Source organism: Meira miltonrushii, assembly GCF_003144205.1.
Source record: "Meira miltonrushii strain MCA 3882 unplaced genomic scaffold FA14scaffold_5, whole genome shotgun sequence".
In the NCBI taxonomy this organism is placed as follows: Eukaryota; Fungi; Basidiomycota; class Exobasidiomycetes; order Exobasidiales; family Brachybasidiaceae; genus Meira; species Meira miltonrushii.
In genome coordinates, this window is record NW_020289947.1 from 265051 (window position 1) to 291034 (window position 25984).

The window sequence follows — 25984 nt, forward strand, 5'->3', positions numbered from 1 at the left end:
TTTGACATATGACAATATTCAAATGAACCGCCCCAGCTTATGAGAAGCATGTCTATTTATACTCTACGAACAAAGGAACCACTCTAATCACAATCTATACGCTAAAGCCTGTTGTTGAATTAATCAGTGCTTTCAGTGTTGAGTGGTGGAGTACGTTGATCATGAAAGTATTGTTTAATTTTATGATTGAAATATGCCAGATAAATGCTGCCAGATGATACTTTGGATGAAAGGAGCAAAGATGCAATCAATCCAGCTTGGCAAAAGAGGGAGTATTAATGTATCGTAGGCTGGGCTTGCGCTGCGCAGCGCATTCAATACAAAAACGGCAGGGCAGTGCATGGGTAATAATTAATAAGCTCTAAGGGCGTGCGTGTGGGCTGGTATACTTTGAATGCTCGGGCTAAGCTATAAGCTCCGATGAACAGGAGGATCCATTGGCATTTGACTTGGTGGAGATACACTGCTTCAACGTCGTTCAATACCATCAGCCATAAAACAGGCAATACAATACTACGACACTTAACAATCAAATATTCAACGAAAGGCAGGATAGGCTGTACGACCATTGTTCTGCTTCACTGACTAGACCTCTTCAACCTGCTTGGTGGAGCATGAAATATTTGATCTCCCTCGCTGCCGATCACAAATAGAAACAGTCACTTGTACTTTAAGTGTACGATAACCCGAACTTCTCATTAAAACAGAGTGCAAATCTGTTCTTTAACTTTACGCAAAGTGTACTTCAGGTCGGTGATACGTGCAAGGCGTTCAACTCATCTCATTTTAACGCCTCCATCTGATAAGAGATCCATATGCTCGTTCAAGCAAAATTCGCATCACTTTGAGCGATTCGGGAACAAGATGTCAAGTCCGTCTCCATTCGCGGCCAGGGGATTAGGCCCTCCACCTTCCCTTGATGGCCTATCTCAGTTGCTTTCTGAAGCAAATGGTAACCCCAGAGCGTCTGCACCACCAGCTCCTTCCTCAAGTATGCCGCCACCCTCTTCAACAGCAAGGGTGAAGTCTGTTCATCCCATCAATACAGCTAGCGCCAACTCATTCTCTGCGGCAAATAATGGTACAGATACTACCAATGGGGCAGCATATACGCCTACATCTTCTTCAATCCTATCACCAAATCATCCTTACAATTTGCGCAAACAAGCAAAGACTCATTTGGACGCTTCTTTCAGCGTAAAGAGTTATATTGGCGCTGCCAATGCCTTGTTGGAAAAAGCACGTTCAAGTGATGCACAAGGTCAGCCCGAACAAGCATTCGTCAATTATCTCAAAGCAGCCGATGTGGCAGCCAATATACCCAAACATGCTGATTGGCAAAAGACGTTGGAACAACGTGGTCCGACATACTTTCGTTATCAAGATTTCATGAAAAATGTGCCGGACATCATTCAGAGAGGACATAGATTGGAAGAATTACTGCAAGCCAGAGAAGAAAGCAGAGCACAGGAAGCAAAGAATGCTTTACAGGAGCAACAACAGGAAAGCAAGATATTTGTGGAAACGGAACCTGAAGAAGGTGCAGTTGGCGGAACAGATGCTATCACCGATCAGACTGCTGCTCAGATGGATTCATTGGCCAGCAGACTAGGTGCTCTTCGTGCAAATGGAGGTGCGGATAATGTAGAAGCAAGGAAACGAATGACATTGCCTGGATCTGCCGCGATGGGCTACACTCCTTCGATGGATGGAGCTACTTCTTCGCAGCCACAGTCAGCTTCAAATTCACCAAATCATATGCCAACCAGCGTGCGGACTGGACTTCCTAGTCCTAGATTGGAAAAGTCTGGTTTTATCGGGCTCAATGACGGTCAGCCTGTTGGACCAGATATGCAGCCAACATACATACCAACGCAGTCTGAATTCAACAAATCGTATCCTACCTTGGACGATTTTGAGTCGCAACATCCTAGACCGGATACGCCGTCTAGGCCTTTACCTGTTCCTCCATCCCAAGCAGGCCGTCCTTCAAAAACTTCGGTATCGATTCCGCCCAAACGTGAGATAAGTGTTGAGGATCTTTTCCCTTTGCTATATCCTGGATATGATAACGTGAATGATCCAAAAACAGGACAGACTCGAGTAGTCAAACGACAAGGACCTCGAATTTTGGTGATTGACATTCGTTCAAGGCGTGATTGGGAGAGGTCAAGAATGAAAGGAGCAGATTCGATCAATGTTGATCCTTCAAATGTTCAATCTGTAATGACTTTAGAAGCGATTGGCGCACAACTTGCAACGGCGCCTGAACAACATGCATTTGCGGAAAGGAATGCATACGATATCTGGCTCTTGTGTGATAGAGATGGTCGAGGAGCAAGTAATGGTTTGATCGATAGAGTGTACAAGGGTTTGATGGAAGATGGATCCCGTTCAGCGCCGGATCAGATACCGATGGTGCTTGTTGGCGGTGTGGAAAGGTGGTCACGCAAAATTGGGGAAGGTGGCATGCAAGGTGAAAGCGGCATCGATGCTGGACGAGGAAAGAGCGGAGAAGCACCGACTTCTGATGCAGTCAATGGTGATGGCCGTTCAAAGAGACAAGCGATGTACATCTCTACACCACCACCTTCGCTGATTCCTGGTCACATGGCTGGTAGTCAGGCGTCAATGAATGGCAGAAGCGGTGTGAATGGAATGAGCTATGGATCAGGAATGGATATGGGCGATTCGCTTTCGATGCCTGCTCGAGCTTATCAATCTGGAGGGAATACCGCCTCGCATACGGGATTGCAATCCAGTAGCATACATGCAAAACAACCACACATTCCACTTTACGCCAATAATGCCAACATGAGCTCTCCGCCGGTACGACAAAGTACAGGTACATTTGATTATCCTCAACTGAATGCACAACTGCAGAAGAGACCGATGTTCAACAACGCATCCCTTCATGCTCCACCCTTGCCGCCTCCTGCCCCAACGGCAGCTTCAAGTGGGCTGGGCATGCGCTCACCATCGCTTGAATCAGCAGGAAGGATGTCAATGGACCTGAGCCGCCGTCCACCGATTCCATCGCCTTATAGTGGGCCGCCGATGAGCTCAGCTGCTGCTGCAACCAGGCTTCACCATTCTGCGACTGGGAACAGCGTACCTCGATCCAAGAGGATGGAAGATAATATACGCATAGGCATGACTGGTTTGAAGAACGTTGGCAATTCGTGTTATATGAATTCAACACTTCAATGTTTGAGCGCAACTATTCCTCTCTCTCGATTCTTGTTGGATGGTTCGTACAAGAAGGCGATCAATCGGGTGAATCCGTTAGGCACTCAAGGTGCTCTAGCTGAAGCATTTGCGCAACTGATTCGGGTGATGTGGTCAGAGAATTACACTTTTGTATCCCCTGTCACGTTTAGAGAGGCTATCACACGTTATGCTCCTGCTTTCCGTGGTTGCGATCAGCATGACGCTCAAGAATTTTTGGCATTTTTGTTGGACGGTCTTCATGAAGATTTGAATTACGTCAAGCAAAAGCCGCCGCCGGTAGAAATGACGCCTGAGCGTGAACACGAATTGGAGATTCTACCACAACAAATTGCAAGCGTGAAGGAATGGCAGATCTATCGTGAACGAAATGAATCTTTGATTGTCGATTGGTTCCAAGGACAGTTCCGCAACAAGTTGACATGCTTGACGTGTGGAAAGACATCAACCACATACAATGCTTTCTTGTACCTCTCCTTGCCAATCCCTCCAACTGCTCGTGGAATGGGCAACAAAGTCACCCTAGCACAATGTTTGGACGCATTCACGAAGGATGAAATCTTGGATAAAGCGGATGCATGGCATTGTCCAAGGTGCAACAAACCGCGAAAAGCGACGAAGAAGTTGACGATCTCACGTCTACCACAAGTGCTCTTGATTCATTTGAAGAGATTCTCGTTCAAAGGACCGTTTACCGATAAGATTGAAACGAATGTGTCCTTCCCAACATCCAATTTGGATCTGACGAATTATATGCCACCGCCTCTACCGCCAGGAGCTGTTCCGAAAGGAATGCCGATCAGTTCAAGTCAACAACCTCCATATGTGTATGATTTATACGCAGCAACCCATCATTTTGGTAGTCTAAGCGGTGGACATTATACCGCCACCGTTCGTGCACAAGATGAGAAAGGTCAACCTGTTTGGAAATATTGCGATGATAGTAGGATCACGACTGCTGATGATCGTCAAATTCATAGTCCTTCAACGTATATACTTTGGTGGCATAGAAAAGGTCGCTGAGAGAGAGAAGGTTGCTTTTATATATTATTTGAAGTTGGAAATGCCTCCTTCTTTCTATCCATCAATTCAAAGATGTATTCTATTTTTCGCACAAATCTATGCTTTTTCTCTGTCTCTCTGTCTGTCCGATTCTCATGTGACGATCGATTGGAAGAATTGGATTGATTGCTTATCTGAGAGGCAACTAACATGTTTCAGACCCTAAATATAGACTATTTCGCACGTATCGGTAAGACTATCTGTTATCATTGATTGCAAAGGGCGGACAGGCAAAATGACGAAAAAGACCCTTTTTTATACACTAAGTATGCGTGACGTAAAGCTGTACAATGCGGGGAAAGGTGCCTACATGATGTATCTCGATTCTCGCGTCTGATCTCAAAGTGTCGTGCAGGAGGAAGGCACTTTGTCTAAGGTTGAGAGATGTGAGTGTGGAGAGAGTGGCGCTGTTTGCATTCAATACCCACCTACCCTTTCTCGGGGAAACATCATCGTGCACCACAAGAGGGTTCATTGTAATACGCATCCCGTTTTACCGTTGAATTGGTAGTAGACACACAGACAGATACGCCAAGCACGCATACATTCATTCCCCTTTGATTCACCGGTGATTGTGGGAATCAATCGGATAAGACTACACTTTAATCCATGTGGTAAATCTCCACTTCTTAAGCTACTTAAGCAAGCTATCGAGATCCCCCTCCTTTTATTCTATTCTTCCATCACGATATATTATTCACTCAATTGCAATCAACTGCACGTAGAACACAAACAAGAGCATCCATAGAAATTGCCTTGACACACAATAGACCTGCCCAAACAGTAGCATCTCGCTATCAGCACCACCACAACACAACACAATGGCCGTCACACACTTTGTAACATTCAAGCTAAAGCCAGAAGTGGCAAGGTCAGAGGACAAGCTACACAAAGTGCACGTAGATATGCTTGACCTAAAGACTACATGTTTGAAAGAAGGTGCACCATACATCCTAGAATTAACAGGAGGAAAACAATGTTCACCTGAAGGATTAGATAAAGGTTTTGATATTGGTTATGTGGTCACGTTTGCAACAATTTCAGATCGTGATTATTATTTGGACGAATGTCCAACCCATCAAGAATTCAAGAAATACATCAAACCTCAAGTTGAAGATGTTTTCGCATTCGATTATGAATTCTGAGTGGTTTTTATCGCATTTGAAATCGAACATTTCAACCTCTCACTTCAGCACTTTAACTACCTCAACTCAAGCAGAATACCCGCATAATGCAAACAAAGCTGACAACCAAATTACCAACACATCCAGCATAACGTTAGGATGCGTATGAGCGGAAAGAGGATACCCCCAAATTCCCTCTCTCTTGCTTGTCCAAATCGAATCGTCGTAAAGGAACTTCGTTGATATTGTATATATATGTAACATATTATTGAATGAAATCCAGCGTAAAACAATCTGACCGTGTGATGAAATCTGTTCTCAAAGGAAACTGAGCGCGCTTACCATTATGTTGACAGTTCACATTTAGACAGCCTCGAAAGATGTTCAGATATGTATTGGCGTATTATTCATTGTACTGGACATGTTGCCGGAAGATGAGATAATAGATTTATTGGTTCTCTTGTTGCAATTTAGCGTAGAAAGCGTCACCTGTAAGAGCGAGAACCGAGAAAAGAAGTCAGTCTTACATTCTTGCAAGCAAAGAGCGAGATTGACAATCTGCGCTTCAGATTCGATACGTACGTCTTTGAACGGTTGGCAAGTGGACCATGTACCTGAAAGAGAATGAAGCAGAGAGTGAGATTGGCGATTTCGTCAGTCAAACCTAAGTCGAAATTAAGTCAATCCTCAAAACGTATTTACGCACCAGTATGCGTATCCGGCAGCAGTACCACCTCCCAAAGCGACACTGATGTCGAGAATGAGACGCTTGCGCAGTCTTCCGGTGATTGGAGCGATTTGAGATGCGAGAGCCATTTTGACGAACTGAAAAGAAAGAAGGGTGAAAAACAAACGTAAGAGTCAGAAGTCGATCCTGGTGAACAAAAAGGCGAAAATCGGAAAGTTGTTGTCGGTGCGATGTCGAGCAGCACTCTCTTAATCTTGCAATGCTCCTAATCGAATCGGATACGTACTCTATTGGTGATCAAACGTTCAAGATAGGTGCGATGGTTGACAACAAATGAAAGCGCGCGATCTGTTTCAAGAGTGATTATCTTCTTAATTGCTGCTACACAGGGCGTATGTTCAGCCAATCAATGCAAACGGATCACATCGGATTTCAAGCAGAGCGCGCGTTTGGCAGGCTTAATACAAAAGCACGTGATATGTTGTTGTCAAACACACTTGCACTTCTCAAGCACTGGAAGTGTTGCTCTCTCTCCATCCCTTTGATCACCCACCATGGCTGCCATGGATGTGGATGACGATGGAATGGACATAGAAGGGCTTAATACTCTAGCGGCTGATGAACTAGATGAAAGAAGAGAAGCAGGATTAAGTACATCATTACGAGCTGAACAAGCAGCAGCACTGGAAATCCTAGATGCAAGAGCTCGTGGTCGTAAACTGGCTTTGCCAACGGATGATGCAAAGGTACGACAACGACTGCGAAGTGAAGGGGAACCAATCACACTATTTGGAGAAAGACCGCCTGATAGAAGGGAGCGATTGAGAGAGTTTCTTGTCAAACAACAACAGAAACGAGCACAGCAAGGAGAGAGCGAGGATGGTGATGCTATTGAAAGTGAAGATTCAGAAGATGAGGAGGAGGAAGAACAAGAAGAGGAATTCTACACTGAAGGGTCTCAAGATCTTCTTTCTGCTCGACAAGATATTGCCCGGTTCTCACTACGAAGAGCAGCCGCTCGCATTCAGCATCAAAAACGACAAACAAGTATACCCCTTCAAAAGATCATAAATACCCGAAAAGAAATCTTTGCTCCTTTGCGAACGTTTACCAATTTAGGCTCGCAAATTGGCGACACAAGATTCATCAGTATTGTCCGTTTCAGTCCAAATGGTCAAATTTTGGCAACCGGTAGTTGGAGTGGTGGTGTAAAATTATGGGATATACCAAGCGCAAGAGAGCGTAAAATCATGCGGGGACATAATGATAAAGTGGGTGGATTATCATGGCATCCAGAAGCAACTTTAACGCAAAGCGAAACAACTGTCAACATGGCTACAGGCGCAGCCGATGGCAACATCAACCTTTGGAGTCTGGCTGATGATCGCCCCATTACAACTTTGTCCGGCCATGCTGCTCGTGTAGCCCGAGTGGAGTTCCATCCTTGTGGTGCATATATCGCTTCGGCTTCGTTTGATGGTACTTGGCGCCTGTGGGATGTGAACAAAGCTCAAGAACTACTCATACAAGAAGGTCATTCGAAAGAAGTGTACGCAGTTGCATTTCAAGGTGATGGTGCTTTGTTGGCTTCGGGTGGTCTGGATGCGATCGGACGTGTATGGGATCTGCGTACCGGCAGAACAGCAATGATTCTTGATGGACATGCTCGCGAGATTTTGTCAATTGACTTTTCATCGAATGGATATACCCTAGCAACCGCATCAGGTGATGATACTGTAAGGGTTTGGGATTTGAGGCAAGCAAAACAAACATACACTATACCAGCACACAAGAGCAGTTGCACAGACGTGAGATTTTTCAAGAGCAGAAATGAAAGAATCTCGATCCCTAGTGGCAGCAACGTGATCGATGGCGGAGACATCGATATAAAAGACGAGGACGATAAATCGAACGATGAGATAACTTTACCACACTCTTCCTCATTCTTGGCTACAGGAGGCTATGATGGCTATGTGAAGATATGGTCAGCGGATGACTGGCAAATCCTTCGTTCTATGCACGCTGATAGCAAGATCATGAGCGTTGACGTACATCCAGATGGGGATATGCTTGCAAGTGGAGATTGGGGAAGAACATTTAAATTATGGGGAGCGCTTTAACAAGCAAAATCAAACACTGTAGAATAAGCATCATGAATGGAATTGTACAAAATTGTAATCTACTACAAATACAAATATAATACACAATGTGAAGGGTCTGAGCACTTGATCAGGTTAATGTGCTACTAAATCTGACTGATCTGCATGCCGCGACCTCTTGATGTCCTGATCTAGTTCAGAGACTGCCTCTTCTTCACGTTTACGCTTTTCCTCCTTTCTTCTTTGTTTGTCGGTATCTGTGCTCTCTGCCTTTTTTGCTTTGGCCTCTTTCTTCTTGGCTTGCTCAGCAGCACGATCGTTCTCCATTGCAATCCTCTGCGCTTGCACTTCCGTCATTGATCCGTTCAAGATGATTACATCACCACCTGGTATGATTTCATTCTTGCGGAAACAACTTGCAGAGAAAGGCGTGGCACATATTGGGCAGCTTACTTGACTTCCCTCTTTCTGTTCTTTGCTCGTATTCACAACTTGATCGGATATTGTGGCGATCAAACCAGATGAGCTCATCATACAACTGCATTGTCTGATGTAAACGAACCGATGCCTACCATTCATTTCCCTTTGGTTGAGTGGACAGATGAATGGAGCTGGCTTGTCTTCATCTTGTTCGCCTTTCTTGGATGCACTCTTGTACGCTGGATTTTCGGTCGGTTTGAGTGTTTGAACATCCTTCAATCCTCGTATATGTCCAGCAGTTCGGTCGGCCTTCTTTGCAGCATCAGATTCGCCCTTTGAATCAGATTTAGAGAGCAGGTACTTGAGGATGCTGTCTTTATTGTACAGATTTCCTAATCTATCTGCCACGATTGGAGGTTGAAGAGGTTGATGTGATAGAGAACATGTTGTTGCCAACACTTTTGCCAAGATGGCAGGATCTACTTTTGCATCACTTCCATCATTACGTACTTTTACTATATCAGTCCTTTTGACGATTGTACCACCATCGTTACCCATTGTGCCTGCCAAGGTGATAGGAGTGGTATTAGAATGACAATTAAAGCTCACCTGCATAATGATCACACACGTGTTGAATTAACCCTTTAAAGCCTTACACTTGTTTGTCGGCAGTACGCGTTCGCTAAGAGAAAAGACCTTGAAGTAGGGAAGAAGGCGCGCTACTACTGCACAGCGGTCGTGCGGAGCTGAAGTATTAGCATTCAACAAAAAAAACAACACTAGGCGAAAGGACACTGCGTGAAGGCCGTGTGTATGTTAATTACGCCTCTATAAAAACACACACACACACACATATGCGTACATGCCTGATTGTGAGGAGGATACATTTATTGAGCTTCATTCATTCTCATTCTTACCATCTTGAATATCTTTCCCAAAAAGACAACAAAAGGTCACCAAAGGCTTTCTTCTCCCCTTGCCTGCTCTTCTCAGCCTCTCGCTTCTTTTCACAAGTCGCAGGTGAGAGCACATTTGTGCTGATCAAGTAAAGAAGGTGCTTTCTCTATAATTTTACCAAAAAGTACTAAAAAAGACAAGATGGATACCGACCTAATCAAAGTAGTGAACAAACTGCAAGAAACCTTCAGCGCTGTTGGAGGCGATCAAGTTGATCTGCCACAATGCGTCGTTGTTGGAAGTCAATCAAGCGGTAAGAGTAGTGTGCTGGAAACGATTGTGGGAAAGGATTTCCTTCCACGTGGAAACGGTATCGTCACTCGTCGCCCATTGGTCCTTCAGCTTGTTCATACGCCCGTCGGGACTACTATGCCACGCACAACCTCTTTAGAAAATACACAAGATCGTCAACCAACATACACAGAATATGGTGAATTCTTACATTTAGACAAAAGGTTCACCGATTTCGATGAAGTCAAGCGCGAAATTGAAAATGAGACATTCCGTGTTGCCGGTCAGAACAAGGGAGTCAGCAAGCTACCTATCCATCTAAAAATCTTCAGTCCGCACGTTTTAAATCTAACACTTGTCGATTTGCCTGGACTGACAAAGATCCCTGTAGGTGATCAACCTACAGATATCGAACGTCAAATTCACAGCCTCGTCACAAGTTACATCTCTAAACCCAATTGCATCATCATCGCTGTCAGCCCTGCAAATGTAGATTTGGCAAATTCTGATTCACTCAAATTGGCGCGCGCAATCGATCCACAAGGAAGAAGAACGATTGGTGTTTTGACCAAATTGGATTTGATGGACAATGGCACACATGCTCTTGATATCCTTACCGGCCGCGTATATCCGCTCAAGTTGGGCTTCATTGGCGTTGTGAACCGTTCACAACAAGATATAAATGGTAATAAATCCATGTTGGCCGCACGAAAGGCTGAAGAGGACTTTTTCAGCAATCACCCGGCTTACCGCAATATCGCACATCGATGTGGAACAAAGTATTTAGCAAAGACGTTGAATCAAGTCTTGCTGGCACATATCAAAGACCGCTTACCGGATATGAAAGCTCGCTTACAAACGCTCATGACACAAACACAACAAGAACTGGCAAGCTTTGGTGATACAGCCCTGATGGGGGAGACGCATAGAGGGTCGCTGGTTCTGAAATTGATGACCCAATTTGCAAGAGATTTCGTGAACTCGATCGACGGTAAGACTTTGGAAGCTTCAACAAAAGAATTGTGTGGTGGAGCAAGAATCTACTTTATCTTCAATGATGTATTTGGAAGTGCATTGGAGGGCATCAATCCAACACAAAACTTACAAACGCAGGATATTCGAACTGCGATCCGGAATAGTACAGGACCAAGACCAAGTCTATTCGTGCCTGAACAAGCATTTGAGCTTCTGATCAAACCACAGATCAAGCTGCTAGAACCTCCAAGTTTGCGATGTGTTGAATTGGTATACGAAGAATTGATGAAGATCTGCCACAATTGCACAAGCTCAGAACTACAACGCTTCCCAAGACTGCATTCACAAATTATTGAAGTGGTCTCTGAATTGCTACGCGAACGTCTCGGTCCAACGTCAGATTACGTGCAAAGCTTGATTGCTATTCAAGCAGCTTATATCAACACAAACCACCCAGCATTCGTTCAAGATTCTGCAAATATTGCTCGCCAGACGCGTGAAGGACATCAAAGACATGGACCTGCGTTGCTCAAAGGACCTAGAAGTCGACGTGGCTCGATGGAATCAGATGAGTACGGTGGTGCAAAGGTTGTAGAAGAAGATGAGGATGACAGCGGTTTCAAGGAGACCAACAGATCCTTGGCTTTGAATGGAAACAATTACACAAAAGCTAATGGTAGAGCAGAGAACCACGCAAAGGCTGCAAACAATGGACGAAACACAAATGCAACTTCTGCGCCTATGCAACAAACAGCAAGCGGGTCGCGAAATTCGCAAGAGAGTGGTAAAGATTCATTCTTGACATACTTCTTTGGTGGAGCGAATGGTTTGCCTGGCGCGACTACCAATACTACTGCTGCCGGTCTAGGTCAACGATCAAGTCTGTTTGCTGATTCCAAGCAGAGTGATATGATTGCTCAAGGAAGTACTGCAGCCTATAGCATGCGCAGTTTGGAAAAGCACTTGGAAGCCACACCTCTCACATCTGATGAATTGACATTGACAGATCGTGAAGTGTTGGAAACATCTTTGATCAGGAATTTGATTGGATCGTACTTTGGAATCGTACGACAGAGTATTCAAGATCTCGTGCCAAAAGCTGTTATGCATTTATTGGTTGACAATTGCAGAGAAACGATTCAAAATAGGCTTGTTTCAACTTTGTTCAAAGATTCACTCTTTGATACATTGTTGGAGGAAGATCCTGCTTTGACAGGAGAACGTAAACGTGTTGCATCTTTGCTTGATGCTTATCGCAAAGCATTCGAAGTGCTTTCAGAGGTCAACTTCCGTCCTTGAAAGATAGAGAGAAAAGGGGTTCAAGTCGCTTTTTTAAAACATTGTCACCACTCGATTTAATCTTTATACAACAACAAAAATACACGTATATCCTCTACTCTCTTCGTTTTGTCTTGCATACATTCATTTCTATATGACCCTATCTTTCGTTATCATGTTATCCTTAGATCTTTTCTTGTGTTTGTAAACAATCCTTGTTATATATTCTACATTTGTGGCAATCATGCTTAATAATTGTGTCGCGTGAAGGAAGTGTTGGTCTGTGGTGGAGCATTGAAAGCCTTAAGCGCGTGCGAAATGCAAAATAAACTCATTCCTTAATTCCGATTCGAATTAATATCATCAACTTGTCTTGCAACGACCATCATTGCATTCTTAAAAATAGTGAAGGTTGATGGCATCGGATGAGCAGGCAGCGCTATTAGCGCAGATACAGGCATTGAGTGGTGCGATCGATCAAAGACGGTCGACAGGTTCGGGTAGAGGAGCAAGTACAGCTCCAACAAGAGGATATTATGGCAGAGGAGGTTATCAATCTTCATATCGAGGCGGAAGGGGAAGAGGAAGCTACAATCTTCAGCCAAATCATCACAATTCACAACTTCCTAGCAGACATAGAACTTTAGTCCTATCGGGAAAACCTGCGGGATCGTCAGAAATTGAAGGGAGACCGGTGAATAGTTTGAATGCAACATCATCAGACGCAGCTGAACAGGATGGTTGGGTGAAGAGGAAATCGACACACAACATGAGCTTAGTGAGCTCGAAAACGTTTGAGAAGACTGAGCCAGCTAGATTAGCTGCAATGGCGGCAACACAATCGGCCAAAGAAGCATCAAAAAGTGCAAAAGCCGATGCAAGAGGATCAAAAGGAAATTCAACACGTTCAAAAGCAAGAGGATCGATAAGAAGAGGAGATAATATGGGAGAAGTGATTATTGATGGAGTCATATTTGAATTTGATGAAAGTGGAACGAAATTGGTGAAAAAAGCTGATCAATCATCGACTGATGAACCAGCAAAGGCAGAAGATGAAGCAACACAATCGATCGAATCATCTTCTGCAACACCACTTCGAACTTCTGTGAACGGGCAACAATTCATACGAACCAAGACGGGAAATTTGATCAGTCAGGCCTTGCTAGATCAAAGGAAGGAGAATAAGAGGAATAGCGAAAAGCTGAAAAAGCTTGATCAGATTGGTAAAGAGATTGCAGAGAGGCAATTATTGCGTGGAGGAAGTGGATCGCGGGGTCGAGGAAGAGGAGGATCAAAGATGCTCTCAGCACGAAACAAGACTCTGTGTGCCCATTTCAACAAGACTGGTCAATGTAAGAACGGACTTTCATGTCCATATAAACATGACCCCTCAAAGCTTGCTATATGCCCTCGTATTCTGCGACCGAACGGATGTCCCCTGCCAAGCGGAACTTGTCCACTCTCACACGAATCGAAACCAGAACGGGTTCCTCATTGTGTGCACTATCTTTCCACTGCAGGTAATTGTCGTAATGGCGACTCTTGTGCATACGTTCATCCTTCTTCAGAAGTTCATCTGACGAATGAGAGTCAAATCTGTGTAGATTTTAGCGATTTTGGATGGTGTCAAAAAGGAGCAAAATGCGATCAAAGGCATACATGGGATTGTCCGGAATTTTTACGAAAAGGTAAATGTGATCGAAGGGGATGCAAATTGATGCATGTCGTTCGAGTTTCAAATATTGGCCAAGATGGAAAATCAGGTACTCGACAATTGGACGATGATGATCTTTTTGTGCGGGATGATGATGCCCATTTACATGGAGATGATGCATCTGATCATAGTGAAGAAGAAACACAGCATGATGACCAGAAAGGCAAACGAAAGCGAAGCTCTCGATTACACGAGCAAGATCTAGTGGACAATGAAGGTGCAAGTGAGGGCGAGGAAGATGCTGAGCACGGTCTGACCTTCAAAGCAAAAAAGACTAAACTATTCAGCGGTCAAGACGACTATATCGGGTTTGACGACATGGATGGAGAGGATGATGCAGAAGGAGAAGGTCAAGAAGATGGGGTAGAAGCAGGATCTGGAGATGACGATAGTGAGGTCGAGTCAGTACATAGCAGTCTGGCGGAAGAGAGCTCTGAGGAGGAAGGAGAATCAGACTGATTCCACTGATTTTGTATCTTTACACTGTATATTATTCAAAGCTACTAATGACATGCCTTCATCAAGAACGTCGTGACAACGAGAAAAAAAACATGTGTTGCAGTAAAAAGGGAATAACCGTACATGCTTATCATCATTCACTTCTCTGGTAGTCCGCAAATCGATAGTTCTTTCATCTCCTGCAAGACTCCTTCGACTTGAGCATCCAACTGTCCATCCGCATATTCCTCACGAACACCATCTGCAAAGTACCTTTGAACGCCTCCTAGCTTCTCGTATCCTTCTTCTGCAAAACGAGCTTGCATGCGTACCATTGCTTCAAAGGATGGATTTAGGTATGGGATACGCAAATCGAGCAATTGCGGTAGTTCTTCCATCAATTGTGCATTCATGGCTTCATAGATTACCTTTGCATCTTCAAGTTCCTTCTCTGCTCTTGGCAATTTGCTTGGATCATCGGAAGGTTTATCGATTAGCTTTCTGTGTCGTGTTCGGGCTGCATCGTAATCGAGCAATTTCTTATTCCTCTTGTCGATTGTCTTATTGATTTCCGGGAAATAGCTGCACAATTTTCCGACTGGTTCCAGCACTGTAGCACGATAAGGTGCATCTAATTCTCTTGCCGTTCTTGCGTCCAATTCATCAACAGCTCTCTTGTATGCATTTGCAGCCATTGCAGCTTCAGATGAATCATTATAAAATCCATCAACAGTTTCAGCAATTCTAGTTTGTGAAGAAGCTAAAGAACGAATTGAATCCAAATATGCTTTTGCTTCTTTTTGTAACGCTAAACTTTCTTTTTCTAATTGTTTATACCTTACTGTTTCATCTTGAAATTCTGAATCGATCGTCCTTTCTACTTGTCCTGTCTTTTGCATAATCGTCGTTCCCGCCCGATTGATGGACTTTTTGAAACCTCCCCAAGACATGATGGGCAACAATTAATCACTCTAGAGGTGGGTAAGAGAAGATTGACAAAAGGTGGCGCTGGATTGAAGATGTTCAGGTGAGGATGTTATGTAGATGGCAAGGATGAGGAGACGATGTATGCTCCTGGCCGAGCACATGTACGTACTTACGCTTGAGCCAAGTCAGTCCCCCCATTCGGAAGTCCTATTCCCTTCACGCTGAGGAGTGTTTAAGCTTGTGCCTGAGCGGACGTTCAAGCACCCAGGCTGTGTATTCTATACGGTGTCTTGGGGGGGCGAGGGGCGGTGCTAGATTACTTTAAAGCGGACTACTATTGCTTCCCATAAATTTGTATTCGACCGCTTACAATATTTTGTATTGATCTGCTATGTAAATCAGCTGGCAGTGACTATAAACAGTGACGCGTGTAAAATGCTCCTTTTCGGCGGCATCGGCGCAATTTCCCCCAAGAGGTCGGCAAGCAAAAGAACCTCCTGAAGTAACACACACACACACTCACCTTCCCGTTCTTTGTGTTTGTGCTTTGCTATCAGTCTGTGCGTGTGCATAATGAAATACGCACATACGGTTTGTTGGACTCAATCTCTGTCTGTTGCTGTCAAAAAGCCACAAAGCTTAAACTAAAGCGAGTGTTTAAGATTTGATGTACAAGATCTTCTTGAAGCAACCTTCTCAACCATCACAGATCATTTCAACACAAGGCGATGAACGTAGAGCTTGCTCAAGGAAGTGTCCGTTCACGTAGAGGAAGGGCAGCCGCCCCTCCTGGTGCAAATGGAGAAGTGGTAAACACAAACGGAGAACATGCTGAAGATCAGGAACAAGTACCACAAAAAGCACAACAGGAACAGCCAATATACAAAAGCGCTTACAATGCTAAACAAGCATCTCCTGCAAAAGGCCTTTCGTTTCAAAGAGATAGCCTACTGCTTCTCTTCTTGACAGTCGGTGCTCTTGTAACCAGATTTTACAAAATTTGGCATCCCGATCAAGTCGTTTTTGATGAAGTGCATTTTGGAAAATTTGCCGCATTTTACATCAGACGAGAATACTTTTTTGATGTTCATCCTCCATTTGCTAAGCTACTGTTGGCGTTTGCTGGTTGGCTAGCCGGTTTCAAAGGTGATTTCGAGTTCGAGAACATCGGAGACAAATATGTTGCTGCAGGTGTTCCGTACATCAAAATGAGAGCTTTACCTGCCATCTTGGGTGCTACTCAAGTACCGCTCGTCTACGCGATCATGAGGCAGACTGGACATGCTCCTACAATTGCTGCTTTTTCCGCTCTCTTGCTCCTATTCGATAACGCACACATTACGCAAGATCGTCTGATCCTCTTGGACGCCGCTTTGGTCTTCTTTGTCACGTTCAGCCTATTCAGCTACGTCATGTTTTACAAGCAAAGGTATAATGAATTCTCATTCAGATGGTGGGCATGGATGTTTGTTACCGGATTTAGCCTGGCAACGACGATGAGTTGCAAAATGGTTGGACTTTTGACGATCATGAGCGTTGGTACGGCAGTTGTGTTTGATTTCTGGAATATTATGGATATCAAAAGAGGAATCTCTATGCAACATATCGGTCGACACTTTCTTGCACGTACGTTTGGATTGATCATTTTTCCCGCTTTTGTTTATCTATTTTGGTTCTGGGTGCATTTCGCAATTCTGATCAAAAGTGGTCCCGGTGACGCTTTCATGACATCGGAATTCCAGCAAACGCTACAGGGTAATCCAATGCTGGCACAGGCGAGAGATATCCACTGGTTCGACAAAATCGCAATGCAGCACAAGGGAACTAGCGCTTACCTTCATTCTCACACTGAAAAATATCCTCTCAAGTATGATGACGGACGTATTTCCAGCCAAGGACAGCAAGTGACAGGCTACCCGTTCAATGACACCAATAACATTTGGCAACTTGTGCCTGCAAATGAACATTCGTATGAAGGTGAAAGCTTTGATATGAAGAATGAATTGCATCGCCCTATTCGACACAAGAATGTTGTTCGACTCTTACACGTCAACACGCAAACTTATTTGATGGCACACGACGTTGCTTCGCCTTTGATGCCAACAAATGAAGAAGTAACAACTTGGCCAGCAAATGACTCTACACGTTATGAAGACACTTTATTCGAGTTCCAACTAGACGGAAAGGGTGATGGAACCAAATGGAAGAGTAAGAGTGGTTGGTTCCGTTTGATCCACGTGCCAACAAGAGTTTCTGTATGGACACATACCGAAACACCTCTACCGGAATGGGGTTTCAATCAACAAGAGGTGAACGGAAACAAGAATGCTTTGGACAAGAGTGCAGTGTGGTTCGTTGATGAATTGTACCCTGACGAAACTCAAGATGATTATGAAGAGCGCATAAAGCCAATAGCGCCTCGTCCTGTCACAAAGATGCCGTTCTATAAGAAATTCGTTGAATTGCAATTGCAAATGTTGCAACAAAATGCACATCTGACCCAATCACATCCTTATGCATCCTCCCCGATCAATTGGCCATTCGTTTTGACCGGAATATCGTTCTGGACGGATAACGATACACAAAGGCAAATTTACCTTGTAGGAAATGTTGCCTCTTGGTGGGTGGCTGTTTTGAGCATAAGTGTGGTTACCGGAATCATGCTTGCCGATACGCTGGCACGCAGGCGAGGACAATACCCTATCGAACCTTTGGTACGAAATAGGCTGTTCAACGCAACAGGATTCTTTTTGATTGCTTGGGCATGGCATTATTTACCTTTCTTTTTGATGAACCGTCAATTATTTTTGCATCATTATTTACCCGCTCATGTGATTGGATGTTTGGTTGCCGGAAGCGTTTTGAACTTTGTCGGAAGTGAAACGATTGATGCTCCTGCAAGTAATCCGGGTGGTTTATTGTATACTCGTGGCTTTGCTGCTCCAAGACAAAATATCGTTCCACGTGGTGTCAAAGCAGCAGCTGGTGTGATTATTGGAGTTGTCGTCGTTGTTTTCTGGCATTTGGCTCCTCTCACGTATGGCGATCGTACTTTGACGCAAGATGAAGTAGAAGCAAGAAAATGGCTTCAATGGAGTCTTCATTTCGCGAAATGATTTCGTCGAAGGACTTTTGCTGCATTCATTCATTGCTATTCGACACAACTCAAAACATTCATCAGGATCTGGTTCTTCGGAGAAACCCCATTTTTTTTACAAATTCTTTTCAAATATTTCAATGTACTACGTGATTTTGCATTAAGATTGAAAATTCAACGTTTTTGATTATATGTCTGTTTATGTGTGAAAACGAGCAAATATTGAACAAAAGAGATCCATTCGTGACAACGTGTGAAGAGAGAGAGAGAGGAAAAGAAAAAAAGAAGATATGCGCGCGCGTATGATAAGGAAAGGTCAATAAGGTACGCAAATTGTATGGTAGGGAGATTAAAAAGGAGGATGAAGGTTTTTGATGAGAAGATTGTATTGCGATAAATGCATTGATAGAAAGAAAAAAAGGTTCGTACGACGATGTAAAAAAGGTTGAATGAAGAGTGTTCTAAAGAGTAAGCGAACATGTAAGAAGAAAAGAAGAAGAAGAGAAAAATAGATGCAAGATAGAGGCAAGAGAAATCAAAATGAAGTAGGGGCGGTCGCAACCATCGACTTGGTCACGATTTGGGCAAACGATTTGACCATCTAGAGGAGAGTGTGAGAAATGGCGAGCGGTCTTGCAGAGAAATCGAATCTGTAGAGAGTGTGCCGTAAGTCCCAAACGTTGATCAAGCCTCTACGACCTTTCGATCCGTTCACGTAAGATTGATTGTCCATTGTTCGAAAACATAGTGGGAATGATAGATGGTCCGTAGGGCATTGAGAAAGGTGGATCTCCTGCTAAACGTTCTTTTGGTGTCTAATTGCTGTAGGCGTAGATCCCTCAAAGGTGTATAGCCAGGAATGATTTGTGAGTTGGTATCGATCGGAGCAAAAATTTGAGTATAGCATGAGAATAAAAGTACGCATGGAGAAATCAACGAAATGCAAGACGATGAAAAGTTGCAAAAAAAAGTTCGTCACTGTGAAATGCTTCTCGATCCAAAGACTTGACTGATGTTCGTTGAGGTATACTGTTGTTATAATAAAAGAGAGAGGAAGAAAAGGCAAAGAAAAATGTCCGCTTGGTCTCAATAGAATGGTTGATGTCCTATCTCAACAATCAATTGATACGTTTGATTGGATGTAGTAACACCGGCGCCCTACAAACATCAGGCCTCTCCTTCCATCCTACGTACATCTCTTTCGCATGAGCACCATCGTAATAGAATGCTGCATCTCGCATCACTTTTTCGTTCACCTTTTTGTAGAAATCGGGTCTATTGATCCTTGAGTGCAACACTTCTGCATCCCAATAATGTCTAAAGTAGACAGGATGTGGCGCATAAACACCTTTGAACGGTAGCGGTAGATTGTGTGTGAAGCCTGCTTCAGGATAGAAACTGTGATCGTGAGATGCTGGTAATTGAGAATGTAGCACCAAAGTTGTTGGCCAAGCTTCACAATGCAAAGACTTCTTTGCCTCTGCATTCACCACATTCATTGCGTCCAATAAGGACCTTGACATACGCATATTCGTTCCGATGGACGCTCTTCTATGGGTTGCTTGCCCTTGCGGGTAATTCTGAACATCATACTCCCAGTACCATCCTGATCCGCGTGGGTCAAAGATAGGACCAAGTGTGATCAAATCAGCTTCTTCTCCTCTTCCTTCCACCAAAGTGACATTGTTTGCCCAATTCTCTTCGGATACAGTAACATTCTTGACAAACCAGGTGTCGTACTTATCTAGTCCGACGACTTGTGGCTCTTCTCTTGCGTAATCTTCTATTCCCTCAAAGAATTCACGGTAATTACCGATGTAGCGAACGTCCATTTCCCAATTGTAAATGAAGTCGTATTCTTGATGGTCCAGGTAGAACTTTTGCAAGGGCATGAGACACGATCGGTAAGAACTTTGAGCGATCATGTGATTGAGGAATTTACCTGGCAATCCAGGATACAATGCGCACATCTCATCTTCTGTCCATAGTTCCACCAAGCCCCAGAATTCACGTGGAACACTTGATCGTAGAACATTTAGACGATCCCACTCTGATGTGAAGACGGAAAGATGACGTCCATGTACTTCGACCAAGATACGAATGTCGTAAGGCGTGTAGGGGTTGTTGAGGGACAATTCGGATATTAGTGCCCGCAAATTCAAGATGTCGTCTTCTCTCCACACATAGCCTTCATACGATCGCATGACCAAAGCTGTCCTCTTTGTTTCTGGATTGGTCTTATAACGTGGTGCTGCGTCTTCTTTGCCTTGTTTTTGCAATTCTTCAGCAACAGGTTGGGTGATAGGGTCGAAAGGATCCACTCCTCCCGCTCTTCCACGTTCGTGCTCTCTTTGTTCAAAGCAAGCGTCCATCAATCCACGCCAATCAGGGTAACTTCCGGGACCCAAATCTTCCGATCGGAAATTTGCACGCCACATACGATCTCTCAAATATCTCTCCCATTCTTCTTCTGGCCATTGTGCTGGCTTTTTCGGTCCCAATAGCGAATCTTCAACTGGAATTGTGGACTTGTTGGGTTTATCAGCCTTAGCTTGTGAAGTTCCAGCTGCTTTCCTTGCTGCTTCAGCTTCAGCGACATCGTGATAGACCGGTTTAGGATTCTCTGGATCATCATCATATAGAGCCTCCTTGTCTTTCCTTATTTGTTCCATCTCCATATCAACATCGGCGCGATAGGTGATACCGAGCGCCTCATCGGAATACATTCCATACCGTCCTCGATATGTTGTGCACTTTGTCGAATCCATTCCGACTAATTTGTAATCACCCACCAATGGGATAGGATGCGAAGATGGCGTTTCGTACACTTGTTCGGGTGCAACAGGGATGAGCTTGTTGTGCGGTCCAGGACACCTGTTGAATTTGAGGTTGGCACTGCCTGAAGGTGTTTTGGGAAAGCCTTTTGTTGTTGTATCGCTCAAATCGATCGTAGGCGAAGATTTTGAAACGATTGGATAAGGATCAACACGATAATACGTCATCTCTCTCCATTCTGTCCACATTGCTCCAAACATGCCAAAAGCGGCCAAAGTGCCAAACATTGTGACGAATAAGATCGTCTTCCATCTCCGCAGAAGGATGCCTAAAACACGTTGCATTGTGATTGGTATGGTAAAGGTATAGTATCCTCCGTGATTGCCTAAATTCAATGCGAATGTGCCCGGCTGACCTGTAACAGAAGACAAGCTTGGCAATTTACCACTACCACCGTGTATTAGGGGCGGTGAAGGTGCGCGTGAAGGCGGCCTTGATGATGAAGGAGTGTGGGGCAATTGATGAAATCGATATGGTGGTGGTGGATGATGTTGACCAGCGCTGGACCCGGAAGAGCCCGGTGACATAGACGATGGCGACAAATAACTTCCACTTCCCTTCTCTGACGTCATGACCTAGTTTGCAATGCTGCAATAGCAACTCTTGGCAGCAGCAACAGTGATGGCGGCAAGTAAATGCACGACAGCTGCGATGAATAAAGTCGATGTAAGCCTTTTGATTGCCTAGAGGCTGCCCAAGAATCAGCGATTGTAAAAATTTGCGATATACCGTGCTCCAAACAAACCGAGACGTAAAGGTTGTGTCGAAACCGGTTGCAAGTAGGAGCAAAGGTAGCCTACAAATACACAATTTGCGTACGTATACACCCCGAGATTGATGCTACAAGAAAGAGACGAGCACGTCCTCCTGTTCAAAAACAAGGGCGGTAATTGTGAATGTGATAGGTTTGATTTTTTTGTTACCTTGAATTCATCCAAACAAAACAGCGATAACGAACAATCTCCTTTATCGTAAAGAGAGAGATTTATGGCGAATCTCAATCTTTCCACTCGATCATGAAAAACGAGGTGTGTTTTAGGTGAAAAGAGGAAAAGCACAGGATGGTCGACTTGTGTGTCTTTTGTGTGGTGAACCGATTCTGATCCGAACTTTCCATTGAATGTCTGCGCGCGGGACTTTGTGTGTATCGTAGGGCGTGCGTGTGTGTGTGTGTGTGTGTGTGGTGGGTGCTATACGGTGTTTTTTTTCCTCTTCAAAGGGCAAGGCGTCTGCTTGTGTGCCTATTTGGGCGCAAAGGAAATACGTGCACCGTACAGACAGACAGGTCGATTGGCTGGTCACACAATACAACTTTTTTTTAATGGGAGCGCGACGTGCAGTGCATATACAGTTGTTACTAAAGCGCAATACAAAAGTCTGTGTTGGTAATAAACATGAAGAATTTATATAATACAATGAATACAAATGCGTATGATACGTGTTCGGATTTACGGAGAGCATGCGGTGTAGCCTTTTGACTGTGGCTATCATGGCTGTCAAAAGGAAAGCTGGACTTCTAACCTTTGACAAGATAGTCGAAATAGGTTTGCTATTGACTAGTAAGGTGTCTGAATATTATCTTATTTCGCACGGGAATCTCGATCTTTGTTTGAAATAATTAATGAATTCAGGGTAAAAGTCAATTTACTGCTATCGGATCTCTCACTCATTACGCTCTGAATCCAAGCGCCGAAAAGCCCGGTCGAGTCAATGTATGTACCTTGCTTTGTCCGAAAGATCAGATCCTACTCTCAGCCTCTGGGATGTAATGAAGAGTAAATTGATTTCCACTAGACCGGATATATGCACACCACTTGTTGTCTTGTCTTGTCACTTGTCTAAATCTTTCTTTTTTGGAAAAAAGGAAGCCCCTCTTCAATGTCCACTGAATACCGCGACACCTCTCTCTTCTCTTTTAGCGCATAATAGCCCGCCGGTTGATCAGACTAACAAGCGACGCACTCGTGTTCATTCTAATTATATCCAAGCGCTGCATATACATACATACACCTACTTACATATACCTTGATACAATACTCGATAATGTCCTCAAGATCCTTTGGCAGTATGTACAAAGGGATTAGTATCCAAACTTACGCTAAAATAATGAGGACCCTCAAATCCTGACTGGTTTAAGATAGCTAATCCTAATTGCAGGCCCTCTTCAGCAAAAGGGATTCAGTTAAACCTCTCTCAACTACCACCTCCTCTCGATGCTCTTGCTGCAATCATATTCTGTCTCTCGAATGTACAATTGATTCATTTAAACATGGGAAAGTATATATGTAGACCGAAACACTATACAAGGTTTGAAAGCGCTACGCATTAGAGCGCATTGTGTGTGTTGAAAGAGTTACATGGAATGAACAAAGAGCGGTAGGGTAAAGTAAGGGTAACAAGAAATGACAAGCGGATCCTCATGAACATTCCAATTTCATGGTATTGTAATCGCTGATAGATCAACTGGTTTATTCATCGCCCTGTTGGTATGAGAAAGGGTACAAGACAGATGGTCAGCATCATTCAAGAGAAACATGGTGATCATTATAACTCACATCATCAAGCTTGGGTGCAAGGTAGAATCGAACGAATCCATCATCGAATGCAAATTCACACTGAAGAAACGGAGAGAGAAGAGTTAGCCAGTGGTGATCAATAGAAAACAATTTGTTCACACTCACCAAAAGAGGAACTTCATTGCTCATGTGCAAAGCTACTTCACGACTCAAAGGAGATGCTTTGGAGAAGTTCATCAAATACTTCAAACTGAAAGTCAATGAAACGCTCTGTTGCATCTCAATGCGAACAGGAACGGTTTCATCGTCTTTGCTACCGCTTGCGCCACCCTTACGTTTCTTCTTTTTAGGTTCATCATCTTCTGATTCTTCTTCATCATCAACGTTGGCTGCTGTTCCACTTCCTTGCTTTAATGTCAAGTTGGCTTTACCGATATCACCTTCTGCTGAGAAGCTGACGCCTTCTTTTGAGACTGAGATTCTAACTGAATCACCAACGTTGCTCAAATCACGAGTGATCCTTGCAAATTCTGCTGAACTTAACCGGATGACAGCATCGTATGATGTATCAGGAATACCTAAATGCTCTGAATCGATGTCCATCAACTTCATATCGAATTCAGCCACGCGATCGGTTTCTGTGAGAGGGAAGATGAACGTGTTAGCCCATTTGACGCATTTACGGTTCACGGTATGCTATTCTACTCACTGCTATCTTCAAATATCAATCCTAGACTATCACCATCATCATCCTTTTTGATCGTTAGAACGTCTTCGTTTGCAGCAGTTTTGAGAATTTTTGTTAAAGCAGCAACGCTCATACCGATGCTCATTGGACGATCACATCTATAAGGATCAAAACCTTCTGCACGAATTTCAATTGCGGAAAGAGCGACGTGAGAATTGTCCATCGCTTGCATTCGAATTCCTTCTTCGCTACAATCGAAATTGACATCAGTAACCAACTCTCGGACTGAGTCCAAAACTTTTTTAAGCAAAGCTGCTTGACTTAGACGTGCTTCAAGCATGTTTTGTTTGATTTGTCTTAGGTGATGGTGAATGGGAAAGTACAGAGGTATGATTTTAGGCTTTTTAGGTACACTTTTAAGCCTTACACATTTTGACTCTGTAGGGTTGCTTTTTTGGTGCTGCATAGGTTTTGGGTGCTACGCGTACTGTAGTCTGCTCAGTTCAACCGCGCCTACTCTTATTCAAGAAGGAAATTCATGTTTGCTTACGCGTTAATTGTGCTTTGCTGAGAACGCGTTTCAAATGGGCACGCGTTTTTCTGAAGTGTGTTGGTCTCCACCCGCCAATGGATGGATGCGTCGGCCTGCTTGAGTCCGTTTTAAAGAGCGTGAAGCAGTAACAACAGCAAAAGCACTGCGTTGGTGTAATAAGGTTTGAACGCACAGCTGAACGCGGTGCTCCGCTTATTGAGAAATGTACTGTAATCTCGATTGCAATGCGAACGCCATCGCATACAAAATAAACATGAAGACATAACTGATTTGTGGGATTGAGTTGAGTGAATATGCTATTCATTTCACTGCATTAAATCGAACGGAGAAAAGTACATAGCCGGGCATGAAAAGTGATTTCATCGGGCAGAGCTATGCTTAAGCCTTTTAGTGATATATGAATACCCCGTGATTTGAATCTTGATCAATACCACAACACCATTGGTGATTTTCAACGACAGCATGTATTATGAAGAAGACATGATCGATTGGGGAGATGGATGGGAGGATGATGAAGATGGAGAGAGAATTCCCGTTTTGGCGCTGGACGGAACGAAATCGGCTTCTTTGCACAAAAAGTGTGAAGAGGAGGCTTTAAACGCGCATACATCAGGCAACGAATCACAAGCAGAAAGCTCTTGTGATACTTTGACAAGTGCAAATGAGCAGGATGATGACCATACTGGAAATGATGAACAAAGCGATCCGACTTCCTTTGATGCTGTCGTGGAGGAAACATGTAAGAACTCTTCACCAAAACAAGAACCTTCTTGGAGCGATCCTATTGAGTCTGATTTGGTCGCACGAATGACTTCTGGTCCTCCTCTTCGTCCTCGTAGAGACAATGGTACGTTCACACAAACTCAATATATGTAAATCGCCAACTTACTCCATCTCCACAAATGCAAAATCTCACATCAAAGCAGACGTAAGGCGACGCGATAGATCAAAAAGCCCAAGTCCAAACGCTCAACGTGCTTCCAGATACAGTATTCCACTACAGCCAGTCCATTCACGCAATCATGGTCACTACAATCCGCGATTCTATGTAGGTACAGTTCAACAACCTTCAAGTGGCTTCCAGAGCATGTCAAATGAGGTAAGTGCAAGTTTTGGCTAAACGCTGATTTTAGCTCTACTGAGAACGTTTCATG

At 43.9% G+C, this 25984-nt stretch overlaps 12 protein-coding genes across 12 annotated transcripts; 7 read left to right on the top strand and 5 right to left on the bottom strand.

Moving 5' to 3' along the window:
* The first annotated feature begins 460 nt into the window (after positions 1 to 460).
* Positions 461 to 4365, top strand: FA14DRAFT_162286 (cysteine proteinase). The gene has a single exon (XM_025499516.1). It carries the CDS (start codon positions 865 to 867, stop codon positions 4249 to 4251), a length of 3387 nt encoding a protein of 1128 aa, XP_025352269.1. The 5' UTR covers positions 461 to 864; the 3' UTR covers positions 4252 to 4365.
* A 365-nt stretch (positions 4366 to 4730) lies between these two features.
* Positions 4731 to 5703, top strand: FA14DRAFT_162287 (uncharacterized protein). Its single transcript, XM_025499517.1, has one exon. The coding sequence runs from the start codon at positions 5112 to 5114 to the stop codon at positions 5433 to 5435; it is 324 nt and encodes a 107-aa protein (XP_025352270.1). The 5' UTR covers positions 4731 to 5111; the 3' UTR covers positions 5436 to 5703.
* Positions 5704 to 5804: 101 nt separating this feature from the next.
* Positions 5805 to 6230, bottom strand: FA14DRAFT_162288 (cytochrome-c oxidase, subunit VIIa; the record flags this gene model as incomplete). The annotated part of the gene is made up of 3 exons (XM_025499518.1): positions 5805 to 5903; positions 5997 to 6028; positions 6121 to 6230. The coding sequence occupies 3 exons, from the start codon at positions 6228 to 6230 to the stop codon at positions 5863 to 5865; spliced, it is 183 nt and encodes a 60-aa protein (XP_025352271.1). The 3' UTR covers positions 5805 to 5862.
* A 418-nt stretch (positions 6231 to 6648) lies between these two features.
* FA14DRAFT_162289 (WD40 repeat-like protein) lies at positions 6649 to 8318 on the top strand. The gene has a single exon (XM_025499519.1). The coding sequence runs from the start codon at positions 6657 to 6659 to the stop codon at positions 8220 to 8222; it is 1566 nt and encodes a 521-aa protein (XP_025352272.1). The 5' UTR covers positions 6649 to 6656; the 3' UTR covers positions 8223 to 8318.
* On the bottom strand, positions 8249 to 9318 carry FA14DRAFT_162290 (DUF602-domain-containing protein). The gene has a single exon (XM_025499520.1). The coding sequence runs from the start codon at positions 9177 to 9179 to the stop codon at positions 8337 to 8339; it is 843 nt and encodes a 280-aa protein (XP_025352273.1). The 5' UTR covers positions 9180 to 9318; the 3' UTR covers positions 8249 to 8336.
* Positions 9319 to 9505: 187 nt separating this feature from the next.
* FA14DRAFT_174844 (uncharacterized protein) lies at positions 9506 to 12311 on the top strand. The gene has a single exon (XM_025500561.1). The coding sequence runs from the start codon at positions 9720 to 9722 to the stop codon at positions 12081 to 12083; it is 2364 nt and encodes a 787-aa protein (XP_025352274.1). The 5' UTR covers positions 9506 to 9719; the 3' UTR covers positions 12084 to 12311.
* A 457-nt stretch (positions 12312 to 12768) lies between these two features.
* Positions 12769 to 13794, top strand: FA14DRAFT_114954 (uncharacterized protein; the record flags this gene model as incomplete). Its single annotated transcript, XM_025496085.1, has 1 exon — positions 12769 to 13794. A coding segment is annotated over one exon (1026 nt), but the record flags the coding sequence as incomplete, so codon positions are not given.
* Positions 13795 to 14304: 510 nt separating this feature from the next.
* Positions 14305 to 15468, bottom strand: FA14DRAFT_83418 (putative RVS161-protein). Its single transcript, XM_025502966.1, has one exon. The coding sequence runs from the start codon at positions 15162 to 15164 to the stop codon at positions 14373 to 14375; it is 792 nt and encodes a 263-aa protein (XP_025352276.1). The 5' UTR covers positions 15165 to 15468; the 3' UTR covers positions 14305 to 14372.
* Positions 15469 to 15484: 16 nt separating this feature from the next.
* FA14DRAFT_83442 (putative PMT4-dolichyl-phosphate-mannose--protein O-mannosyltransferase) lies at positions 15485 to 18484 on the top strand. Its single transcript, XM_025502967.1, has one exon. The coding sequence runs from the start codon at positions 15870 to 15872 to the stop codon at positions 18255 to 18257; it is 2388 nt and encodes a 795-aa protein (XP_025352277.1). The 5' UTR covers positions 15485 to 15869; the 3' UTR covers positions 18258 to 18484.
* Positions 18485 to 19356: 872 nt separating this feature from the next.
* On the bottom strand, positions 19357 to 21600 carry FA14DRAFT_165730 (uncharacterized protein; the record flags this gene model as incomplete). Its single annotated transcript, XM_025499976.1, has 2 exons — positions 19357 to 21428; positions 21459 to 21600. The coding sequence occupies 2 exons, from the start codon at positions 21598 to 21600 to the stop codon at positions 19357 to 19359; spliced, it is 2214 nt and encodes a 737-aa protein (XP_025352278.1).
* A 1941-nt stretch (positions 21601 to 23541) lies between these two features.
* On the bottom strand, positions 23542 to 24617 carry FA14DRAFT_181896 (proliferating cell nuclear antigen; the record flags this gene model as incomplete). Its single annotated transcript, XM_025501148.1, has 4 exons — positions 23542 to 23553; positions 23629 to 23688; positions 23755 to 24227; positions 24299 to 24617. The coding sequence occupies 4 exons, from the start codon at positions 24615 to 24617 to the stop codon at positions 23542 to 23544; spliced, it is 864 nt and encodes a 287-aa protein (XP_025352279.1).
* A 675-nt stretch (positions 24618 to 25292) lies between these two features.
* On the top strand, positions 25293 to 25972 carry FA14DRAFT_157917 (uncharacterized protein; the record flags this gene model as incomplete). The annotated part of the gene is made up of 3 exons (XM_025497923.1): positions 25293 to 25677; positions 25757 to 25929; positions 25964 to 25972. 3 exons carry the CDS (start codon positions 25293 to 25295, stop codon positions 25970 to 25972), a joined length of 567 nt encoding a protein of 188 aa, XP_025352280.1.
* Between the last annotated feature and the right edge of the window lie 12 nt (positions 25973 to 25984).

Bases quoted from the DNA above. Each gene is read 5' to 3' on its own strand.
- FA14DRAFT_174844 (XM_025500561.1), top strand. From the start codon at position 9,720: ATGGATACCGACCTAATCAAAGTAGTGAACAAACTGCAAGAAACCTTC.
- FA14DRAFT_162289 (XM_025499519.1), top strand. From the start codon at position 6,657: ATGGCTGCCATGGATGTGGATGACGATGGAATGGACATAGAAGGGCTT.
- FA14DRAFT_162290 (XM_025499520.1), bottom strand. From the start codon at position 9,179: ATGGGTAACGATGGTGGTACAATCGTCAAAAGGACTGATATAGTAAAA.
- FA14DRAFT_162287 (XM_025499517.1), top strand. From the start codon at position 5,112: ATGGCCGTCACACACTTTGTAACATTCAAGCTAAAGCCAGAAGTGGCA.
- FA14DRAFT_162286 (XM_025499516.1), top strand. From the start codon at position 865: ATGTCAAGTCCGTCTCCATTCGCGGCCAGGGGATTAGGCCCTCCACCT.
- FA14DRAFT_83418 (XM_025502966.1), bottom strand. From the start codon at position 15,164: ATGTCTTGGGGAGGTTTCAAAAAGTCCATCAATCGGGCGGGAACGACG.
- FA14DRAFT_83442 (XM_025502967.1), top strand. From the start codon at position 15,870: ATGAACGTAGAGCTTGCTCAAGGAAGTGTCCGTTCACGTAGAGGAAGG.